Source organism: Colletes latitarsis, chromosome 5 (assembly GCF_051014445.1).
Source record: "Colletes latitarsis isolate SP2378_abdomen chromosome 5, iyColLati1, whole genome shotgun sequence".
In the NCBI taxonomy this organism is placed as follows: domain Eukaryota; kingdom Metazoa; phylum Arthropoda; class Insecta; order Hymenoptera; family Colletidae; genus Colletes; species Colletes latitarsis.
In genome coordinates, this window is record NC_135138.1 from 24,960,309 (window position 1) to 24,982,554 (window position 22,246).

The 22,246-nt window shown below is 35.4% G+C and overlaps 1 protein-coding gene across 1 annotated transcript in view; it reads left to right on the top strand.

The window, feature by feature from the left end:
• LOC143342152 (lachesin) overlaps window positions 1-22,246 on the top strand; it is a 248,704-nt gene that overhangs the window by 209,552 nt on the left and 16,906 nt on the right. The window contains exons 5-7 of the mRNA XM_076765734.1: window positions 12,935-13,063; window positions 14,126-14,263; window positions 21,186-21,335. Of these exons, the coding sequence (XP_076621849.1) occupies window positions 12,935-13,063; window positions 14,126-14,263; window positions 21,186-21,335 (417 nt within the window). The remainder of the gene's footprint in view (window positions 1-12,934; window positions 13,064-14,125; window positions 14,264-21,185; window positions 21,336-22,246) is intronic.

The following is a 22,246-nucleotide window of genomic DNA, read 5'->3' on the forward strand; positions in this document are numbered from 1 at the left end:
AGAAATATTCATATTGTTTATATGAATATCAAGAAATATGAACAAGATAAAATTGTAGATAATACTAAGTATTTTGTTTCTTTTGTATTCTACATGCGCATATTGAATAAAAAATGATTTTTGTTGAAATATCGTACGTGTATTCAGTTTTGCTCCTCACTGTATACTTGTAGAAGTCAACTGGGTATGGTAAGGACCGCAAGTTCCTCAGTCCTGGTCTAAAATAACCCCACTGTCAGAGTCCCACGCTAGCCATGAGTCATAACTGCCACGCGGGCCTTGGTCCCACTTCTGTCGAGTAGAGGGGGTAGTTCCACTGCACCTGCGCGGAACAGAAAAGTAGAGATACGGGCCTTGAGCGACTCACGAGCCGTCAATTCGTCACCCCTGGTCTAAGATGTCCTCTACAGATCCTTGCACCGAACTCTTTGTCGCTTCTGCTCGCGATTCAGCAGAGAGGAGTTCTTCCTTTTTCCCCTTTATCTGCTCTAGTCTTCTTTTCTCCGCTCGCATTGTTACTCTTCACTCGCCCTTGCCTCGTTCCGCGTATATTGCCACTTTGCTCGTAGAGAAACGCATACCTTACACCGGTCCTCCTGCCTGGCGAATAAAGGCGTGACAGACGGTTCGGCCTTCTTCCTTGCTTCTCTGATTGCGCCAGATCTTTATTGCGAAACTAGACACGTCGGGCGAGGTTTGACAGCTGGATGAAACTGTTTCTCCGAGCCCGTGCGCTCCGTAGATATGATCGCTCGATATCCGTTGGATAATTGACTACTGTGATTTGGACCAAGCGGTCTTTAATTAGCGGGATCCTGGATTTAAACGATAACGTGGAGATAGGACTGTGGAAATGTTTTAGTCGTTTCACTCGTTCGAGCTCTATTGCAATTAGTAAAGGAATTTGTAATTTTGCAGATAGTTGCCTTTTTGATTGCTACTACAATTAAATGATTCTCGACATCATTTGAGTAGCCACCAGTTACGAAATTTTATATTTCTTTTACGAACAAGCATTCAATTTTAATATTGTGGACTTGACTAGTTCAATACTTGGACAGAATTGAGCACAGTCAGTAAAAGTGTCTCTTTCGGTAAACTTCAACAACGTCGATGAAAGTACAATTTAATTGAGTTTATTAGACAGAATGAGCCTAAGTGAAGCTTTATATCAATAGAATTCAATGGATAAAGTGCCTTCGCTTTAATGCAATCACAGTTATGCAGTAAGTTTTATGCAGGTAATTAGTAAGTTTTGGTACTGCTAATGGAATTAAAGTGTCGCTTCAGTCGAATTCGATGACGGACGTAGAAACAGAATTCTGCCCCAGCAGAATCCAGTCGTGTGAAAAGCAGCGATCGAAACTTTTGTACAATTCAGTAGAGTGAGCAAGGGGTCTGTGCGAGTGTAAAATTTAGTAGAGTAAATAAAGGCAACTTTCTACTTCCCTATACTGGGAAATTTAAATGAGAACATTTACATTTTGCCATTTTTCACAAGTATTTGAAGGGAGGTTTCGCAACGAATGTAAACGAATGTAACCCGTCGGGAGAGCGCAATTTTTCGGAGCGATAAATAAATCTTTTCGAGTTCCCGACGATGATCGATATCTACGCGAACGGACTCGTACGTTTCGTTACAATTTGTCTCAAGCTGTTTTCGTTGTTCTCGTCCATTACCAGTGATTTCATTCATGCATTGGCCCTTGTATGCGGTGCAGCTTTTGTGGTGTAATTGATGGGGCATACGGTTGCAATACATTAATGTACAGTGCCAACAGATATACTGTCAGTCATTGTCTTCAATTTCATGAAACACCATATCGTGGATTTAACGTCATTCGATATCATACGTGCTTAAATTTAACCATAATTGAGATCGTTTAGACTATGGATTTTTGCTTTTATCTACGAAAATGAAACGCTTGATCACTGATTAGTTTGAAAAAACCGAAATTCGGATAATTTGAGCAACTGCGTTTATTTTCATAGCATCGAAATATTAAGGACATGGCTAATACACCGTGACATGTTGAAAATTTAAACACGAATTGTGTATAATATCCGCAGAGTTCCCAAGTTAAATGATCGAACTGTGACAGTTTGTTTTATGAACGAAAATACACTGAAAATATTATATAAATGTTGATTTCAAACATATTCCAAAATTATGACGGTACAAATAAAAGTTATATCATATTCATGGCATGAATATTTACTTACAATTAATTCTTCATATCAAAATGTCGACCGCCATTGACACTAATTGCAAAATTGACACGGTTAACAATTTTAATTCAGCGCTATACAAATTTCATGACGATCGTGCAAATGTCTCTGAGTGAATCGTTGATCATGCCAATCAGTTTCTGTTGCATATTTATTCCCAATCGTTTTTATGATTTATTTATCTTCAAATAAACATATTACAAACATTACTTATTTTTTTTATTATAATGTACAGCAAGCTAGTTATCGATTTCTTTATTTAAACAATTTTATAATAACTTTTAAACGAAGCTATTTCGAACCTATGATTACAGAATAGTTTCATCTTATTTGGATTCACAGAACTTCCTGGCACTGTTTGATCGTTCAACTTGAATACACCCTATGTAATGACATATACGCGTACAGCAGTGTTCAAACTGTGATTAGGTTTCCATAGTCTGTTGTCATGTCCTTTGCAACAATCACTGTTCTACATCTTCGAGGCATTGACTCGCTAATATGATTAATGCATTGTTTCGGAATTGATGTTGACTTATCTTTTAAAGTTTGTGACAGTTTGTTTTTCTTATTATGTTTTCTATTACTGACGCTATATCTAGTCCATCTAGTCAATCTTTGATGGAATTTAGGTCATCTGATCGTGTTGATCAAATCTTTTACGTTTCTAGTACGTAAACAATCTATTACCACCTTTGCAGTGTATTTATACAATAAGAAATTTTATGACACTGATACGTTCAAATAATTTAATACTACTTAAACAGTGCGACATCAAATCACTACAAACAATGTACAGCAATGTTTTTGTTCCATAATTCTTGCGCAGTATAAACTACAGTTTGCTGGATGTTCGCTGTACATTTTCTTCTTATCAGATTATCCACTTACGTTGTGGTTTTACATGCTCTACTACATTTTCGACCATCTCGCAGACTGGGTCTAAATTTGAATTTCTGAATTATATTATTTAGTTGCTTTATTAACGTTAATAAGCTAACAATTTGATTAAATGATTTTTTATTCCCAAACAACTCATTACAACATAATTTGTTCCAATACAAATTGAAGACTAATTTCAAATTTGTCAATTTATGCATTTTCGACCATCTTGTAGAGTGGGTCTAAATTTGAATTTCTGAATTATATTATTTAGTTGTTTAATTAACGTTAATAAGCTAACAATTTGATTAAATGATTTCTTGTTTCCAAACAACTCATTACAACATAATTTGTTCCAATACAAATTAAAGACTAATTTCAAATTTGTCAATTTATGCATTTTCGACCATCTTGTAGAGTGGGTCTAAATTTGAATTTCTGAATTATATTATTTAGTTGTTTAATTAACGTTAATAAGCTAACAATTTGATTAAATGATTTTTTATTTCCAACCAACTCATTACAACATAATTTGTTCCAATACAAATTGAAGACTAATTTCAAGTTTATCAATTTAGTTATATTTAATAACTCTAATCACTTTTCCATAATACTACTTAAGTTTCAAAGTTCTATTGTTTCTATATTTGTTACTTTGAATTTTACGTCGTGACTGCCTCGTGTATCAATTTTGAGAAAATCCTTTGGTACCGAGGCTATCGTGTCTTTTTCCTTTTTCCCGCCAGTACGGAATCATTACTGGGCATGAAGCTATGCCCAGTTATTAGGAACTTGTGTTCTACTATGTCAAAGATTCTATAAATCACCAAAAAAATCACGCGGTTGCAGAACTTTCCAAGTATTATTTTCGAACGTGTCGAATTCTCTCGCGTTTCGTAACCAAAAAAAGGAAGTGATGCTTGTTATATTACAAAAGGAAATTATTTTCAGTAATTTCCAAATATTTTTAAAATACTTTTTCGCAAACAATAAGTGTTTACGTTTCGAAAAGAAAGCGTTTCTCGAATCTAGGTGTACACGACCTTATTCTATCTACATACAGGGTGTTCGGCCACCTCTGGAAAAAATTTTAATGGGAGATTCTAGAGGTCAAAATAAGACAAAAGTCAAGAATACTAATTTGTTGATGGAGGCTTCGTTAACAAATTATTAACGTTTAAAGTTCCGTCCGTACTGAATTTTTTTCTCGAAACTGAGTAGGATTTCGGGGGTATGTCTGTTGACCAAAAATGCTTGTAATTGACCCCCACAACCGAAAATAATTTTTCCAGAACGATTTGAAATTTTTGAATTTAATTGTTAATAACTTTTTAACGATGCCTCCATCAACAAATTGGTATTCTTGATTTTCGTCTTATTTTGGCCTCTAGAATCCCTCATTAAAATTTTTCCCAGGGGTGGCTGAACACCCTGTATAGTAGAAAATGAACCCAAAAATGTTGTGACTGAAAAATTCTGTACAAGATTAATTTCGATGGAGTCTTAAAGCTTTGACGCTTTTTCAACCGATAACTGGTGAAACATACTTGACATGAATCGTTTTAGACAAGCTTCTCAGACGATCTTTCCACGAAAGTATTAATCCCCTACATTGGCCGGCCTACCAATTAAGCTTCGTTACATAGATCCTCAATTAATACTTCGATACTTCAATTATATAAACGAACGGTTGTAGCCGCTGGCTAAAACCGCACGAGTGAGGAACTTGGTCCGGTTGTAGAATTCGGAAATCGATACGCTCGGTGCGGAGATATGCAGCCTTATTTGCTCGTTCGGGCGAAATCGACGCGAAGAGGGGCTTCTGTTTTTGAGTTGTCAAAGCGTCGGTCGTTTTCTCCGTCCTTTCACCCCTTAATTATCATTCCGTGGTTCTAGTACGAATTACTCGGTCGCCTCTCCTTCGTACGCTCTTTGCTCGATACGCCATTTCTCCGATTCTCCCGTACACCTTTCTCGCCGCCATCGCGCCTCTGTTCAACCCTATTCCGTGACTAATTGTGCACGGAAGTGCAAGGGACGGTTTGAATTGTACAGTGTGCAGGTGCGTAAGCAAGAGGGTTAACCTACCCTTTTCCACGTTTCTCCCTTCTCGCCTTACATTTCACCCAACCTCCGCTCTTAACCTTCAAACTCTTGTCCCTTTCAACCTCAAGTCGAATGTCAAGACTCTGAATAGAATTGCACTTACGATTTAATCCTCGTGTTTCAAAATAGGTGGCTAAATTATTAAATATATCGATCAGATTATGAAATACTTAAAATAGAACAACTAAGGGAGAAGTATCGATTTTGGTCAAAGTTTCATTCAACTTCCTGAATCAAAGATTATTAATGTCATCGAGGTTTTAAAAGTTCAAACGAATTAGGACCAAACATGGAATCTGAAGCGTTGAAGTTGTGTGTATACTGTGTTACATACTTTTGAATCTGCGTGTATATATCATGTGCAAGACTCTGAATAGAATTGCACTTACGATTTAGTTCTCGTGTTTCAAAATAGATGGCTAAATTATTAAATATATCGATCAGATTATAAAATACTTAAAATAGAACAACTAAGAGAGAAGTATCGATATTGGTCAAAGTTTCATTCAACTTCCCGAATCAAAGATTATTAACGTCACCGAGGTTTTAAATGTTCAAACATTAGGACCAAACATAGAATCTGAAGCGTTGAAGTTGTGCGTACACAGTGTCTGATACTTTTGAATGTATATGTATATGTGCAGGTACGTAAGCAAGAGGGTTAACCTACCCTTTTCCACGTTTCTCCCTTCTCGCCTTACATTTCACCCAACCTCCGCTCTTAACCTTCAAACTCTTGTCCCTTTCAACCTCAAGTCGAATATCAAGACTCTGAATAGAATTGCACTTACGATTTAATCCTCGTGTTTCAAAATAGGTGGCTAAATTATTAAATATATCGATCAGATTATGAAATACTTAAAATAGAACAACTAAGGGAGAAGTATCGATTTTGGTCAAAGTTTGATTCGACCTCTGGCTTCTTGAATCAAAAATTATTAACGTCATCGAGATTTTAAACAATCAAATGAATTAGGACCAAGCATGTATACAGTGTCTGATACTTTTGAATCTGTGTGTATATGTTGAAAGATTGAAGAAATGTTTACCGATCGTAAAAATCTTTAATGGTTTCGAATATATCAAATACTTATCCTTGCAACTCTAAAAATTTAGAGGAGCCCCGAAGAAGTTACGGAAGTCATAAAATCTTTAAATTGCTTGACTGTCTTCAAACATTTGAAGCTTTTGAAGACGATGAAACCTCCGGAAGCCTTGAAAATTTTGATGGCTCCGAAGACGTACAAAGTCATGAAATTCTCTAAGGTTCTGGAAATCGTATCAGGTTTCGAAGGACTCGGATATCCGAAGATCTCTGCTGATTGCGCAAGATTCGAAAGTTGTGGAAGCCTTAACAATGTTGACAGCGCGAAATCTTTTACAAAGTTTTGTTTTCGCTGAGAACTCGCTGCGTTTTTTGAACGCGTGTCTTGACAGCGTAAACTATGCTGCGTGTTTTTCGACTTTCGAGCATTCGACGCGAACCCATTTCGAAACTATTTCTCGTGTCTCTAATATGCAATGAACGAAAATAAATTTACCAAAATGGCTCACATTTACTTTATCGTAGTCAATTTGATGTAAATTTAACTCATTGAAAAGAAACGAATTACAGATTAGACTAGACTAATGCTCCCACGAGATCCATTTCTGTAAATCGGATAATAAAATCAAATTTACAAATAAAATAAAAGAGATCAAATTCTAGAAATTATAGTCTATAGTTACGTTTACTCTATATTTCTCGAAAGGTCGCTGATATTTGATTGCCGAATGGCATCTTTAACAAGGTCTAATCGAATACTTCGAAAATACCGTAAATTGAATGTGTAAAACCCTCAGATATGCGGGAAGACGTTGTAACGGGGTTATCGAATCTCATGTTGGAGTATTTTCGTCCTTCGTCGTTGCTACGGGGAATGTAAAAGCAAGACGAAAGGATTTCCCGCGACAGACGAAAGATACGAATGAATTTCCGGTGATTTATTCACCGGATGAATCTTTTATCGTCCGTGCTTGGTTTTGAGGAATCGTTTTAAGCATTTGTCGTTACTTCTTTTATTCTCCTCATTCGCTTCCTGTTCTTCAGCCGTCGTTTCCGTAGAACGTTCGATCGCGATTCCATTAGGCGATAAGTAGGGTGAAAAATAAAATATTCCGTCAGTCTTGTACACCGTTTTCTCCTTTCTTGTCCGTTCTTGGGTTTCGTCATATTGCAGCTGGCGTACGAGAAAGCTCTGATAGAGAAAAATGAAGAGCAAAGTCTTCCTTGTTGAGGATTCCTGTCAGTAATTTCAGAACAGTTCGAGACAATGCTTTCGTAATTGCCTAAGGGTGAACAGCTCGACGCGCGAAATGAAATTTCAACGGGCTGAACATTCTGTTCGACCAGCGTTTAAAAAGACGTGCATTTTCCGTTCGTTTGTGGCGAATGAATGCAACGAACCGTATGAGAGGAATTTTCTTTTGACTAATTACAAAGGTGCCTCTCTTTCCATTGTGCGTTTAGTAGAATTGTGCTGTGTGGCACGATTTCGGTATTCTAAGATAATTTTGAAATACGTAGAACGCAGAGTGTCCCATTTAACTTGATTTTGACGATGGGGTAAAATATCATAGGAACACACTTTTTCTTTTTAGAGCTATAATAACCAATATTTTAAAACGATCGAAGCGAATGGACGTAATTAATATTCTGGATGAAAATTATTTAATTAGAAATTCTGGTTCCTACACTCTACAGAATCTGTTATCTCTGATAAAATGTGATATTCTTTTCTCCTTTCGGACAAAGTAAATTTTCATTCAATTTCCTTTGAATATCTAATTAAAATTCCATAAAGCGAAATTTTTATAATTTCTTTCCTTTCTTCCTAATTAATCAGATCATTTGGTGAAGGAATTAGAATTTATTTCCATACGAATAGCCTTCAAAATAACCTTCATTAATTAATTCATTAACTCTATGAGCCACGTTTGATGCGTGATCATTTTTGGGATATAGGGCTAGTTTGTACTTTCTAATGTGTTTGCCATTATTCAAAACGATCGAATATTCTATGAAGCTGCAGTTTCGTACGAAGAGTCTCTCAGTGTTCCAACGATGCATCAACTATTTGCAAATTAACATCCCCTGTTTCTTAAACGTTACTTTATAAATCTTTTAAAATGATTCTTAAATATCTGGAAAAATATTTTCATTCTAATATCAGTAACAAACTCTTGAACACAGATTGTTTCTCTGGACGTTCTTACTTTTGACTTTCAATATTTTCGCAGAATTCAATATTTATTTGAAATTGTAGATAGTAACTTTCGTAATACTGTTACCGGTTAATTGTTATTTACAAACACGGTTTTTTTTCGAAAACAATATGTTTGTTCGTTATATAATTAGTTGCGCAAACATTGTCTGAGTTAACGTCAATTGTTCCGGGGATATTTGTGTCGATCAATTTAAACGGAACATTTCGAGCGCATAGTAGTATATGTATTTTAATTTCGGAAATTTTCGACGGATCTAGTTAAATCGGTACATAGTATAGCTGTTCGAAACAATTTCGAAGTCCAAGACAATTAATCGAGGTACACTGAACTATATTTATTGATTAAACTCCGCTGCGAAATTGTGAAGTGTGTTCACGGCGTTGAAATGTAATGAAATTTACCTAATTAATTGTATTGTCGATGAAGCGGCATTGATGCGCGTTAGAATAAAATTGGGCATTCGCATTTGCCCGACGGTGGATACGCGGCGATGAAAATGCAAAAATTGTTTAAAAATAGCTTCGCTCATTGTTCGTTCGAACAACGATAAAATTTACGGCGCTTTTTGTAAAATGAAATTGTAACAGAGAAAGTAAACAATTTACAACGCGTGATTAAATTGTCGTAATTGATTCCAGTTAGACGTATGGCTTTGTTTAATTTTTTAAATTTCAATTAATATTTTTGAAAAAAGTTTCCAACGCCCACGATTACACAACCCCTATTAAGTAGGATAATCGAGGGACTACTGTAATGCAAATGCTACAGTATAAACGTAATCTTAGCGAACGTACACACTTTCAAGTAAATCTATAGACATATTCGGGGTCTTAGTTAAACTGTACACTATATCGTATAATTTTCGCTTAGCCAAACAAACGTACATATGTACTTACTACCATATCTAATCTTACTGGTAAGATTTAGGAAGAGCATATCATTAGACACAGAAACGAAATTCCTGTCCAGCATAATTCCCCGATGGTCCAACTGGTTTTGAACGGCCAATTAAGTTAGAATCAACTCTAGTTCTCTCCGTTTTGCTTCCAACAGTGTGGAAAATCTCAATCCACAATGGACGTCTTCTTACACACCGTTTCGTTATAATGATGTAGCAGCATAAACGCTTAGAGTTGGTTACACTGTTTACCTGTTCCTTCGAGTAGTCTAATTAGATCTCTCGGCCGCGTTTACCGTTTTTGCCTGCGAGGCTGCACTATTTGCGTTCAGCACAACCCTCTCCCAAACGACTCCTGGCGGTTTGAATGTTTACCAATAGATAATATAGTTGCAGCATAATTACTTAAAAATAAACCAACTTTACTTTTCACGAAAATATAGCAACCAAACTTTATAGTTAACACTAAACCTACCGCGACCGGTCAAATGATCGTTTTTAAAATTTCGTTTAGAATTTCCAACATGCAATAATATTTTAGCGCCATTTAACTTCACGACTTTTCGTATACTATACGTGTAATGAATTTTACAATATCCACTTCTATTCTTATTGTTTATTTTCTGAGAAAAATATGTAGTCTGTCTTGCCTACCACGACCGGTCATCCGACCGGTTGAATGATTTATGGTTTTTTTGTAAAAAATTGGACAAAATTTGGTACCAATTTCTGGTTAATTTCCGATGTAAATAGGAACTATATGTATAGCAAAGACGAAAGGAGAGAATTTTTAGTTTCCATTGTCTTAAAACAGTCTAACAACGCATATTAAAAATAGTTAAACTTTAGACGCGTGCAGTTCCGAAACTACTAGTTTTTTATTAATAATTGAGTCACTGTTGGCAGCGGCAAAGCTTCTCCTTTAAAATGGTTTTTGGTTTTTGTCGATCCGACTTTCCGTTTTCGAGATATCGTAATTTACGTAAAAGGTAATTTTTAAAATTCCGCTCTCCGCCTTAGAAAAGGCTATTAACGCGCATTAAAAATACTAAAACTTTAATTATGTGCAGTTTCGAAACTATTAATATTTTCTTCATGATTGAGCCACCGTTGGCAGCGGCAAAGCTTCCTCTTTGAAATGGTTTTTGGTTTTTGGCGATCTGACTTTTCGTTTTCGAGATATCGTAATTTATGTAAAGGGGTATTTTTCTTAATTTGACTATCTCTATCTCCGTCTGACGCGTCGCGACGTACCTCTTTGTCGCGCGTGAGTCGAGACAGTCACGTGACCAGGAAGTCGTAGTATTTCCAAGAATTTACTACGCACTGTTTACTATTCTCACGCGCGCGAACTCATTGTTCTCAATGAAACGTAAACAAACGCTTCGAACCCTCGTATCTCCGGAACTAGCCACCGCATCGACTTGAAACTAAAATCGCTATATCTCCGGAACTAATAAAGCTATCGACTTGTACAAACGCTCATTTTAAAGGGCATTTCATTTTCTACCTAATGATCATATCACCTACTATAATTTCTGCTATCTTCTATGTTTATTTTGAAATTTACTTTGACGCTACATACCCAAAGAAGTTTCAGCAATTCCTACTGATGGTACGACTAGTGTACGATAAAACTGGATTAGAAATTGTTTATTTAATTAAAAATTAATTTAAATTTAAATACAAGATGTTTGCGTAATTACTAGCCAGTACTTTTTCTTAAATAAGTGTTATCTCTAGAACTAACTACGGTATCGACTTGGAACGAAATTCGTTTTCAAGGGCGTTTTATCTTGTATCCGATGAAAATAAAATTTTTTTTAACATAAATAAGGATATCTTACGAATAAACATTAAAACACAAGTTTCTATACATATAATGTACAAATTATAAGTACGTTGCCTCGTAAAAGAGTCATTTAACCGGTCATGGTAGGAATGGGTATACATGAAACACCGGTAGGTTTAGTGTTAAAGCTTACGTAACGATGGAATGTATATACACGATTTCTATTACTACATCTTGAACGTTTTTCCACGTCACAAACGTTTATTTTATGCATGAATAGTAGAAATAGTAATCATTATATAATACAGAAAATAAAATTATAATAGAATGTTTACCAATAGATAATAAAGTTGCAGCATGATTATTAAAAAATAAACGAACTTTACTTTTCACGAAAATATAGCGACCAAACTTTATAATTTAAGCTTATGTAATGATGTTACGTATACATATACACGATTTCTATTACTATATCTTAAACGTTTTTCTACGTCACAGACGTTTATTTTATGCAACAATAGTAGAAATAGTAAACATTATGTAATATAGAAAATAAAATTATAATAGACTGCCACGAATACAATAAAAACACAATAAAAAAAGTTCATCTTCCGTTATTCTATTAAATTATTGAAATTGGTTTCTACTGAACTGGACAAACCACAATAAAAATCCCTCCATATTAATATTCGGTAAGATTTACTTTCACTGTTTAAAAAGAAAATTTATTTTCGCATTTACAAAGAGGAATGCACGAGATAGGCAATTTCATAGCAGGTTAACGTAGTATTCTTTGCGGAACCCCTACATTTCATAAAATCGTTATCCAATTTGCATCCTTTCTCGTCAACGGTGTTCTCTCACGTGAACCTACGCATGTTCCATCTCGCTGAACAAATATCGAAACCAAACATCGAAATGGACACTAAAAGCATCGCAACATTGCTTTCGGTTCAATCAACCTTGAGAAATCATTGACCTAATATTTTCAGTTTTCGCGTGATTGTGCCTTATGTCGTTTTCGAGCCTTCCTTTGACTACTGTTCACCAGTTTGACCCTATATGTGCAGTTCGGAAACTTATGAATGTTGGATCTCGTGTGTGCAGTCGAAACATAGCTGTTAGTTCAGGAACATACGAGTCCTGACATTGTGAATTTTTTAGATTCTCGAGAGTGACTCTTTTACTAAATTATTCTTGAACGTTCTGCTCTTTTCAGATCAAAACCTATAGTCTTTCATCTGACACTTCTACTGGTAAAGAATTAATCTTTCGGGTTAATAAAATATGTTATGATTCCGATAGGTCAGCAGTCCAGAAAATGAAGTGTAGAGACGGAACAATGAGTTCTACCAATCCCTTTAAAGTTCTCTTCAGCTTGGCACTCCCCATTAACGCGATGAGTAAAATTATTTATCTCTATATTTATTTCTGTACAATTTTGTGTTTGTTTTTTATTTAACATTCCTACTGATTAAGAATCAATCTTTTGGCTTATTAAAATATTTTATGATTCCGATAGGTCAGCAATCCAGAAAATGAAGTGTAGAGATGGTACAATGAGTTCTACCAATCCTTTTAAAATTCTTTTCAGCTTTACACCCCCATTAACGCGATGAATAAAATTATTTATCTCTATATTTATTTCTGTACAATTTTGTGTTTGTTTTTTGTGAAAGTTTCTTATCTGACACTTCTATTGATAAAGAATCAATCTTTTGGCTTATTAAAATATTGTTTGTATTTGTGTTTCATTTTAGTGGAAAGCATCGAGGGTTCGGAGCTGGAAATAACGCGGGTGACGCGTCTTCACATGGGAGCTTATCTATGCATAGCTACAAATGGAGTTCCGCCGACAGTCAGCAAGAGGATCGTCCTCGTTGTTCACTGTAAGTAGCCTAAATCATTCCCTTCTTCATACAATTGTCCGGTGAAACGTTTCCTATTAAAGTCGCGTCCGATAAAGAGGAAGTGCACATCGGTACCTTTGGACCTAATTGCTTCCTAATTGGATTTAAAATTGATCCGCTCTGAAGCACAACCGAAATGCTACAGTCTAATTTTATTCCCAGAAAAGAAGTTTTCTGGTTTAAAAGGGTTTAGAAAACCACGAATGTGAAATTGTATTTAAAAATTTAATTTTCTGAAAGCTCCTATATTTACATTATCGAACGGAACTAAATTTAAAAAATTTTGAATAATAAACGGTTCTATTTTTGCGGGTCGGCCGTACGTTACGAACCGAAATCTTTCGAGAGAAAAATGGCGGGCAATTCGTGACCGTATCATAAATCTATCTTGTTACGAGCGCTAACGATGTTGAATGGTGAAGAACGACTGTTGGAGGGGGGCGGGGGAGAGGGTATTAGACACGCATGCTCGAAAATACAATTTGAGGTTTCGCAAGGTGGCCGTGAATATGTCGCGAAAGCATAGCATATAACGACGCCACTTGGGACATCGTGAATGGCAGATGGCGGAGGACCATTGTTTCCGGGACGGAAGTGGTGCCTTAAATATTTTCTGCCCGCGGCGAAGCTCTGCTGTCACGAGCCGACCTGTCGACACTGTCACGGATTGATTAAAATAAGGGTTCTCGAAATCCCAACTTTGTGCTGAAATTGAACGTCATTTCGTAACCTACTTGATCTTGGAAACCATTTTTTTACATTAATATGAATCACATTGCTCCTTTTAGTTGTTGACATATCGATATACATTTCTGTTTGTATACCGTACGATGGAGGATGGAAATCGGTTTCTAATTTTTGTTTTTATAAGGAATTTATAGGGGCTCAAGATCCTCCCTATTAATACAAATATTGTTCCATTGTGATTCTTATTTGCATTTACGTACAAATAAAATAATATATATATAATGAAATGTCGAAGTTTCCATCCATCGAATCGCTAAGTTACACATGTAATAATATTGGTATTTCTTTTCGCAGTTCAACCGATGGTTTGGATTGAAAACCAGTTAGTTGGTGCTTACGAGGGTCAAACACTTGTACTGGAGTGTCGCAGCGAGGCTTTTCCAGGACCGATAACTTATTGGACGAGGCCTTGGAACGAAACGATTGCAAACGGTACGTAGAAACTAAATCCTCCCTCGAAAGAAAAGATCTATTCTTTCTAAAAGAATAAATTTATATTTTTTATTTTTTTAGCATACTTTAATAATTTGTTTGTTTCATCCGTTTTCTACCTTTGAAACGGCGTCAATTCTGTCATCAGTAAAAATATTTTTGCTTGTCCAGCGAATGCATCACAGATTATGACGCTTAAAATATTTATTTTTACGAATTGAAAAAATTCAAACAATGAGCAATATTATTAATATTCCAATTTCCTAACTGTCAGTCGCTCATTAATTCAAAAACTGACTCTCAAACAATAATATCTGTTGTGTTTTCTTTGCAAAAATTCTACGTTTTAACTTTCGTCGAATCAAACGCGCGATAAATATTCAAGTTAGATATGGAACGAAAGACTTCTATCGCCAGAATTATGCTGTTACAGTTATCTAAAGTGCTTTACCCTGTATATTTAATCGACGATACATTCTTCTCCGTATACCAATGTTAATCACGTTTCAAAAATTAGGTATTCTAAATTGAATCGCGAACGAAAAGTCCAAGAAACCGAATGACATTAAGTCGCGAGAATATGGCGAACATTTTAATCAGCGCTCTCAAACGTAATTGTTTCCTTTAGTTTGTTGCTGTGTTCTCTTCGTTGAGTAACGCTAATGCGGTGATCTCTAATTGTTTCACCTTGACGTCGTTGTTTCGCTTTAAACGCAGCCTAGACCCTTCACGATAACCGTTGAAGGGTGAGTCGAAGTTCACGTGCGTGTCGTTTTATTTCCACCCAACATAATTGATAACACTGGGACGACGAAAATTAATAATAAACGCAACGACACTGACCCGCGCGTATCTTAATTTTCTTTCTGTACATGAATTATTACCGTCTTTAATTACCACGAACGGTGTGGAAACATTTATTTCTGGATTAATTGATACGTCGACTGGGTTTTAAGCGTGGCAAAGTTTGCTCATGGCGTGACAGAAACTCGTTAAACTTACAGATTGAACGAAACGAAACAAACGGCAAGAAAGATGAGGATGAAAACAGCAAAGTGTTGAAAAGTGATACGAAACAGTGTTAAATTGTTTAGCGCGATGTCTGCCTTGACTATGACGGAATTCCGTGTCTTTTCTGCTCGGATGTTGTAACGCGTACCGCCCATAAAACATTCACAGAACGCAACAATTTTCGTCGAGACATTTACGTTAAAAATTCGAAAGCGACACAACGATATAAATGCTTGATGGCGTGGAACAATTTCGAGATTTTTGTGGTAACGATCGTGAAAATAAAGCACGACCGATAAATCCTTGTTTTTGACGGTTAAACACGTGGTGTAAGGTTTTATTAAAAAATGAAAAATCGCGTATCGGTTGTACATGCGTTTCCATGAAAGGAAAATCCTGTTCGAGGTAACGATGTCCATGTAGAAGTGTAATTGACAGTGGCTTTTACAACTGAGTGACCACTATTCTAAATAGATAGACTGCTTTGGACTGCTGTTAATGTTTCACGGATCAAGACCAAAGTAAATGTTTCTATTCTTGTCACATTGGTCAATAAATAACTAGCCGATCCGGGTGACCAATCAAGTTTAAATGTTATGGTTTGTACGGAATCCAAACTGGTTCAGATCAAAAATAAAATAAAGCGATAAGTGATTGACGAAAATGGAACAGAAAGTGGTTGTGCTACATTCTACAAGTAACCAGGTGGCTTTAAAGAATTTTCACAAAGGATAACGAAATTAGTAATTTTTAATTTTAAATAATCTGAATCTATAATATGTATCAGACAATAAATGTAATCCACATCTTAGATCTATGTATAACTACTTTCAAATGATATACACAGTAGTATAAAGGGTGTTCCGCATTTTTCTGTACAACTTTCAGTAGTGTATTATACAAGTAAAACTAAAATGTTATATAACAAAAAGTCCATAAATGCTTTGTTAAGAAGTTATAACAAAAATATGAACTATGAAACTCGATTGAGATTCAAGACATTAAAAGGAGAAAAAAAATTTATAATAAAATAAAATCAACCTTTTGCAAGTATTCGATATCCTGAGTTCCTTTGCAATTTACTGAACATAAACTTCAACAATAGTTCAAAAGTTTATGGCAACAAAAAATTGTCATCGAAGGAAGATTACTTCAGCATCCAAGATAAATGATAAAAACTAAGCTCTGACAAAGCAATGTTTAAGTTATCCACATGATTCTACGTAAAAATTATTTTTTCGTGCCTCAACTAGCAGTTGCTCTCTTTAAACAAAGTATCAGTAAATTTGTTTGTTTAGTAAATAAAAAAACATCATATTTTATATTTTTGTCATAATTTCTTAACAAATAGAGGCCAAAATAAAATGAAAATCAAGAATATCAATTTGTTGATTGAAGCTTCGTTAAAAAGTTATTAAAAAATTTAATTAAAAAATTTCAAATCATTCACGGGAAAATCATTTTTGGTTGTGGGGGCCAATTACAATCATTTTTGGTGAATAGACATACCCCCGATATCCTACTCACTTTCGAGAAAAAAATTCGAGCATGTGTGAAATTTTTCAAAGAGAAAAATATTTCAAATCGTTCTAGAAAAATTATTTTTGGTTGCGGGGGTCAATTATAATCATTTTTAGTGAATATATATACCCCCGAAATCCTACGTACTTTCGAGAAAAAACTTCTTTACTGAAAATATACTGTGTGGTCGGAAATATATGTATAACTTTTTAACGAAGCCTCAGTCAACAAATTAGTATCTTTAATTTTCGTCTTATTTTGGCCTCTAAGATTTCCCATTAAAAGTTTTTCCAGGGGTGGCCGAACACCCTATATAACTCTTTAGTTTTATTTTTACTTGTAAAACACACTGCTGTAGTGTATACGGAAAATTGCGGAACTTATTTAAACCTGCCTTCGTGTTTCCAGAAATTCTGCAGCGAATTAATCTTTTCTAAAGGATTTATCGAGGAGTTCCCTCGCAGATCTAGAGTAAAATGCTACAGTATTTTTGTTTCAATTATGCGACTATGTACCATTCTGCACAGAACACAGCGTAACGCGGAGATCAGTTTCCGAATTGTCAGTGGAATTGTCGCCTTTGGAATTCGGGAATTGTTTTTTGCACACCCCGTGTACTCGGATAAATATGAAAGTACGCGACCGTAAAAGAATTATTGCTTGAACGTTGGACGCGCGACGTGTGCTGATAAGTCATGAGTAAATGTCTCGCGCTAGCGCATTACCGGGCGTTACAGCACCAAAATATCGCGAACATGAACGCGTCGAGGGGAAAATGACACTCGCGCGAATAACGTGGCCGACATGCGCCCACTTTACACAGTTTCATAACGTTTAAGTGACACGGGGCATAAATAGCGAGTTTATCGCCAGGCGAGTTTCATCTTATTCAAAACCGGCGTTAGCGTGTCATTGTCGTTTCGCGCGACAATAAAACAACGGAACTTTTTAACGACTGGCAAGTGCAATTACACGCCAACGGAATTAGAGGCGTAACTCGCTACGCGATGAGCTTCATCAAGCTCTCGTTCGTCGCATTTTTCAATTCCACGAATCTGCGAGGACGACAGAAACGATAACAGGGGATTGCCAATTTACGGAAGACATTTTTCAATGAGCATTACAGCCTTTAAAAAATGTTCATTTCACAAGAAACGCGAATGAAAAAATTACAGTTACCCATTTGTACGGATTTACAGTTAAGAGCAAAACTGAACACACATACGGAATTTTTGCGTGAATAATATTTTATTCAATGTTTGCATGTACAATATAAAAGAAACGAAATATACAGTATTAAGTACAATGTTTTAGCTGTCCAAAAAATTTTCAACGATCTTAATATCCTTATTATTTTTATACATACAAATTTTTTTCGTATAGTCGGTTTTGCACCATAAAGCATTTGTAAATAAACATTTCAGTTTTATCTAGATTTAATACTTCGTACATAAACCTTTGGCCTTAATGGTGTGTTGAATGTGTTTAGGCATATTTAAAACTATATTTTCGCAGTATTGTGAAGTAATTGAGTACCACTGTTCCTGCACTCTTTCCCACAAATCGTTTATTGTCGCTGGCAGAGCATTATAATCATTCGCTAGTTTCATTTCTAAATATGCTCAGACATTTTCAATAGGATCTAAATCTGGGTTTTGAGCAGGTCATGCTATCGTTTGAAATAATTGAACATCGAGCCAATTTTTCACACTCCTCGCAGAATGTGTGGTGGCATTGTCATGTTGGAAAACGACATCACATTCTGGTACTGTTATATTGTCAACTATGTCTAGCAGATTCTTTTCTAAAATGTTCTTGTAAGTATAATGATTCACCGTACTATCAATTCGATGTATTGGACCTACACCACACACCGTAATGTAACCCCATAACATAACTGAACCACCGCCAAATGTAACTGACTGTTAAACATGACGTGGATTAAGTGATTCATCTTATCTTTTCCAACAACAGGAACGACCATCTAACAAAATTCGATTAATTTTACACTTATCTGAAAAGATTACGTTCTTCCATTGTTCGATGTTCCACCTTATACAGGGTGTTCGGCCACCCCTGAGAAAAATTTTAATGGAGGATTCTAGAGGCCAGAATAAGACGAAAATCAAGAATACCAATTTGTTGATGGAGGCTTTGTTAAAAAGTTATTAACAATTAAATTAAAAAGTTTCAAATCGTTCTGGAAAAATTATTTTCGGTTGCGGGGGTTAATTACAATCATTTTTTATGAATACACATATCCTCAAAATCCTACCCTCCTTCGAGAAAAAAATTCGGGAAGGTAGTGAAATTTCTCGGTCAAAAAAGAAATCTTTCAAATCGTTCTAAAAAAATTATTTCCGATTGCAAGGGTCGATTATAATCATTTTTTATGAATAGATATACCCCCGAAATCGTACCCAGTTTCGAGAAAAAAATTCGAGAAGGTGTGAAATTTTTCGACAAAATTAAAAAATTTCAAATCGTCCTAAAAAAATGATTTTTGATTGCAAGGATCAATTATAATCATTTTTGGTCAATAGACATATCCTCGAAATCCTAACCATTTTCGAGAAAAAAATTCCTTACCGAAAATATAATTTCTGGCCAGAAATGTCAGCCCAAAATTTCATGCGAATCTTTAAAACGTCATAACTTCTGAACGGATTGGACGATTTTAATGTTTAAAAAAGCAAACTACGCGTATTTTAGTGGAGAATATGTACAAATCGCAAAAATATTCGAAAAGTTAGTCCTTAACCCCGCAAAATGAGAAAAACCCCATAAAAATGGTCCAATTTTCAAACAGCCATAACACCTACAATTGTGAATATATTTCAATGAAACTTTTTTCTGAAGTAGAGCTCATGGATACCTACAGAAAAGTATTAGACAACTTTTCTGTAGGGCGTCAAACAAAATTACTAAAAATGAAAAAGGAATTTTTAAGAAAAATCGACAGGGGGTAGGTGCCTAAATTTTTCGACGAAAAAAAAAATTTTTAATTAATTCTAAAAAAATTATTTTCGGTTGCGGGGGTCAATTATAATCATTTTTGGTGAATAAACATATTCCCGAAATCTTACCCACTTTCGAGAAAAAAAATTCAGTATTGGCGGAACTTTAAACGTTAATAACTTCTTAACGAAGCCACCATCAACAAATTGGTATTCTTGATTTTCGTCTTATTTTGGTCTCTAGAATCTCCCATTTAAATTTTTCCCAGGGGTGACCGAACACCCTGTATATATTTTTTCAGCCTCAACTGGGCTTTTATATTCTTCTTTGAAAGAGCAGGTTTTTTTTTCTCTCTATTGATATAAAATTAGCTTTTTTTTAGTGCTCCTCGAGCAGTCCATTTGCTTATTTTCTTTCCAGTCGCGACTTCTGATGTAATATACTTTGTTAATCATCGCTTGTCCTGACAAGATAATAATTTTGGACGACCTCCAAAATATTTAGGAACGTCATTGCAATATCGTTTCCGTATTTTATGTACTACTGCCTAACAGCAAACCTTCTAGCAACTTTTCGTGTCGATAAGCCAGATTTTAACTGGAAAATAATATTATTCTTCACGATTTTAGATAATGGCTTCATGGCAGAATGTTAACACATATCACTCCACAAACAGCAATGAACTAACTACTACAGTACTTCCCGTGACAGATACTACCGGGTGTTGTTTATAAAAATTGTGTTTACAGTTCGTAACAATAGTAGTTCTAACGCGGTGCAAAACCAAATACACGAATAAAATTTGTAGGTGTCAAAATAATAAAGATATTACGATCGCTGAAAATTTTTTGGACAGCTAAAACATTGTACTTAATACTGTATATTTCGTTTCTTTTGTATTGTACATGCAAACATTGAATAAAATATTATTTACGCAAAAATTTCGTATGTGTGTTCAGTTTTGCTCTTAACTGTACAAATGAGAACCGAAATTTCAGTCTAGACTATTTCGTACGATGCTTATGAAAGTTTATCTATCGGTTTGATAGGCTAGTGTATTTTTGAAATTGTTAAGAAATTTGCTATTAACATGCGATCAGTAGATATCTCGAAAATTGAAATAAACGCTGAAGACAAATTTGGACATAGCTGTATTTCAGTGATGCTGCGCGGCGTAGAAACGAATGAATACCGGTAATTGGACCAATTATGTGTGAAAAGCAGCGAGAATTCAATGAAAAATTAAAAGGAAATTTTAATTTTGAGGCAAGCAGTACTTAATTGGCAAAGTTTAACTCGCGCCGTGGCATCCGACAATTACACATTAACGCAGAAAATCTTTTTCCTTGGGAATGAAATTGCTGCAAAAACTTTTAAACAGAAACTTGTAAAACTGTTTCCTAAACCAACATATTTCTCTCTCTTTTTACAGACAGCAACTATAAGGTCGAGACGATTCTAAACGGTTACGAAATAACCATGAGGCTCACTATATATTCTGTTCGACCACACGACTTCGGATCGTTTCGGTGCGTGGCCACTAATTCACTGGGCGAAACTGATGGGAAAATCAAAGTTTATAGTAAGTACAATTCTACGAGATCTTCAACTATTCAAATATGTTTGTTCTGTTCCCAATCATGTATCGTGAACGCAGAAATTTTCTTCTCTATCGCCAGAGAAAATTTAGACACCACTGATTGTACACCTCTGCAGTTTTGCTCTTTTAAATAACATTAAAATTGATATTTTATAACCACCGTAGCGAATTAACGAGCTCGACAAATTTTCAAACTCGATAAAAGTTACGGTGCCGAGTGCGCGTAAAAATTATATTTCAGTATTTAATCAACGAAGTGATAAACGCTCTACTGGAACATTGAATTTTATGTTTATTCTATTAGTCATCGCGTCGAATATTCGATTACTAGTAATCGAGACGAAAAATGTCCCGCGCGAACGGTCGGATTTGTTTTTTTTTTATATATATAAAATGTTTTATTCAGAAGCCGTAATTGCACGGTCGTTTTGTACATAACCGCGCAACTTTTCTACTCATCGGTTAGCAGAAAGCTCTCATTATCGTAACTTTTATTAATTACATGGCTTTGCAAGCTACTCGCTAATATCGAATCGAGAACGGTTCCACTTGAATTTTGTTGTTGAACTCCGGGAGTCGCTTAGCTCTGCCTTTTCGAACCACTCCATAGAGCAGCCAATTGATTCAACTTAATAAATGCACCGCTCTACTTTGCTCATTGTTTCGAATCAAAGGCAGACTTTCGCCATGGCGCATTAGCGTTTCGCGAAGTTCGACGCCCAAAAAGGACTTTGCTCGGTCGCTTTGGCTGCAATTCCTGTCGACTTTTCGTCGGCTGGAGATTGTTTAAACGTTGTACGCACAGAGTGTCCTGTTACAATCGATCAAACGAAAATTTAAACGATTTTTTAAAATTATATTTAAAAAATATAAAATTGTAGGTTTACAATATT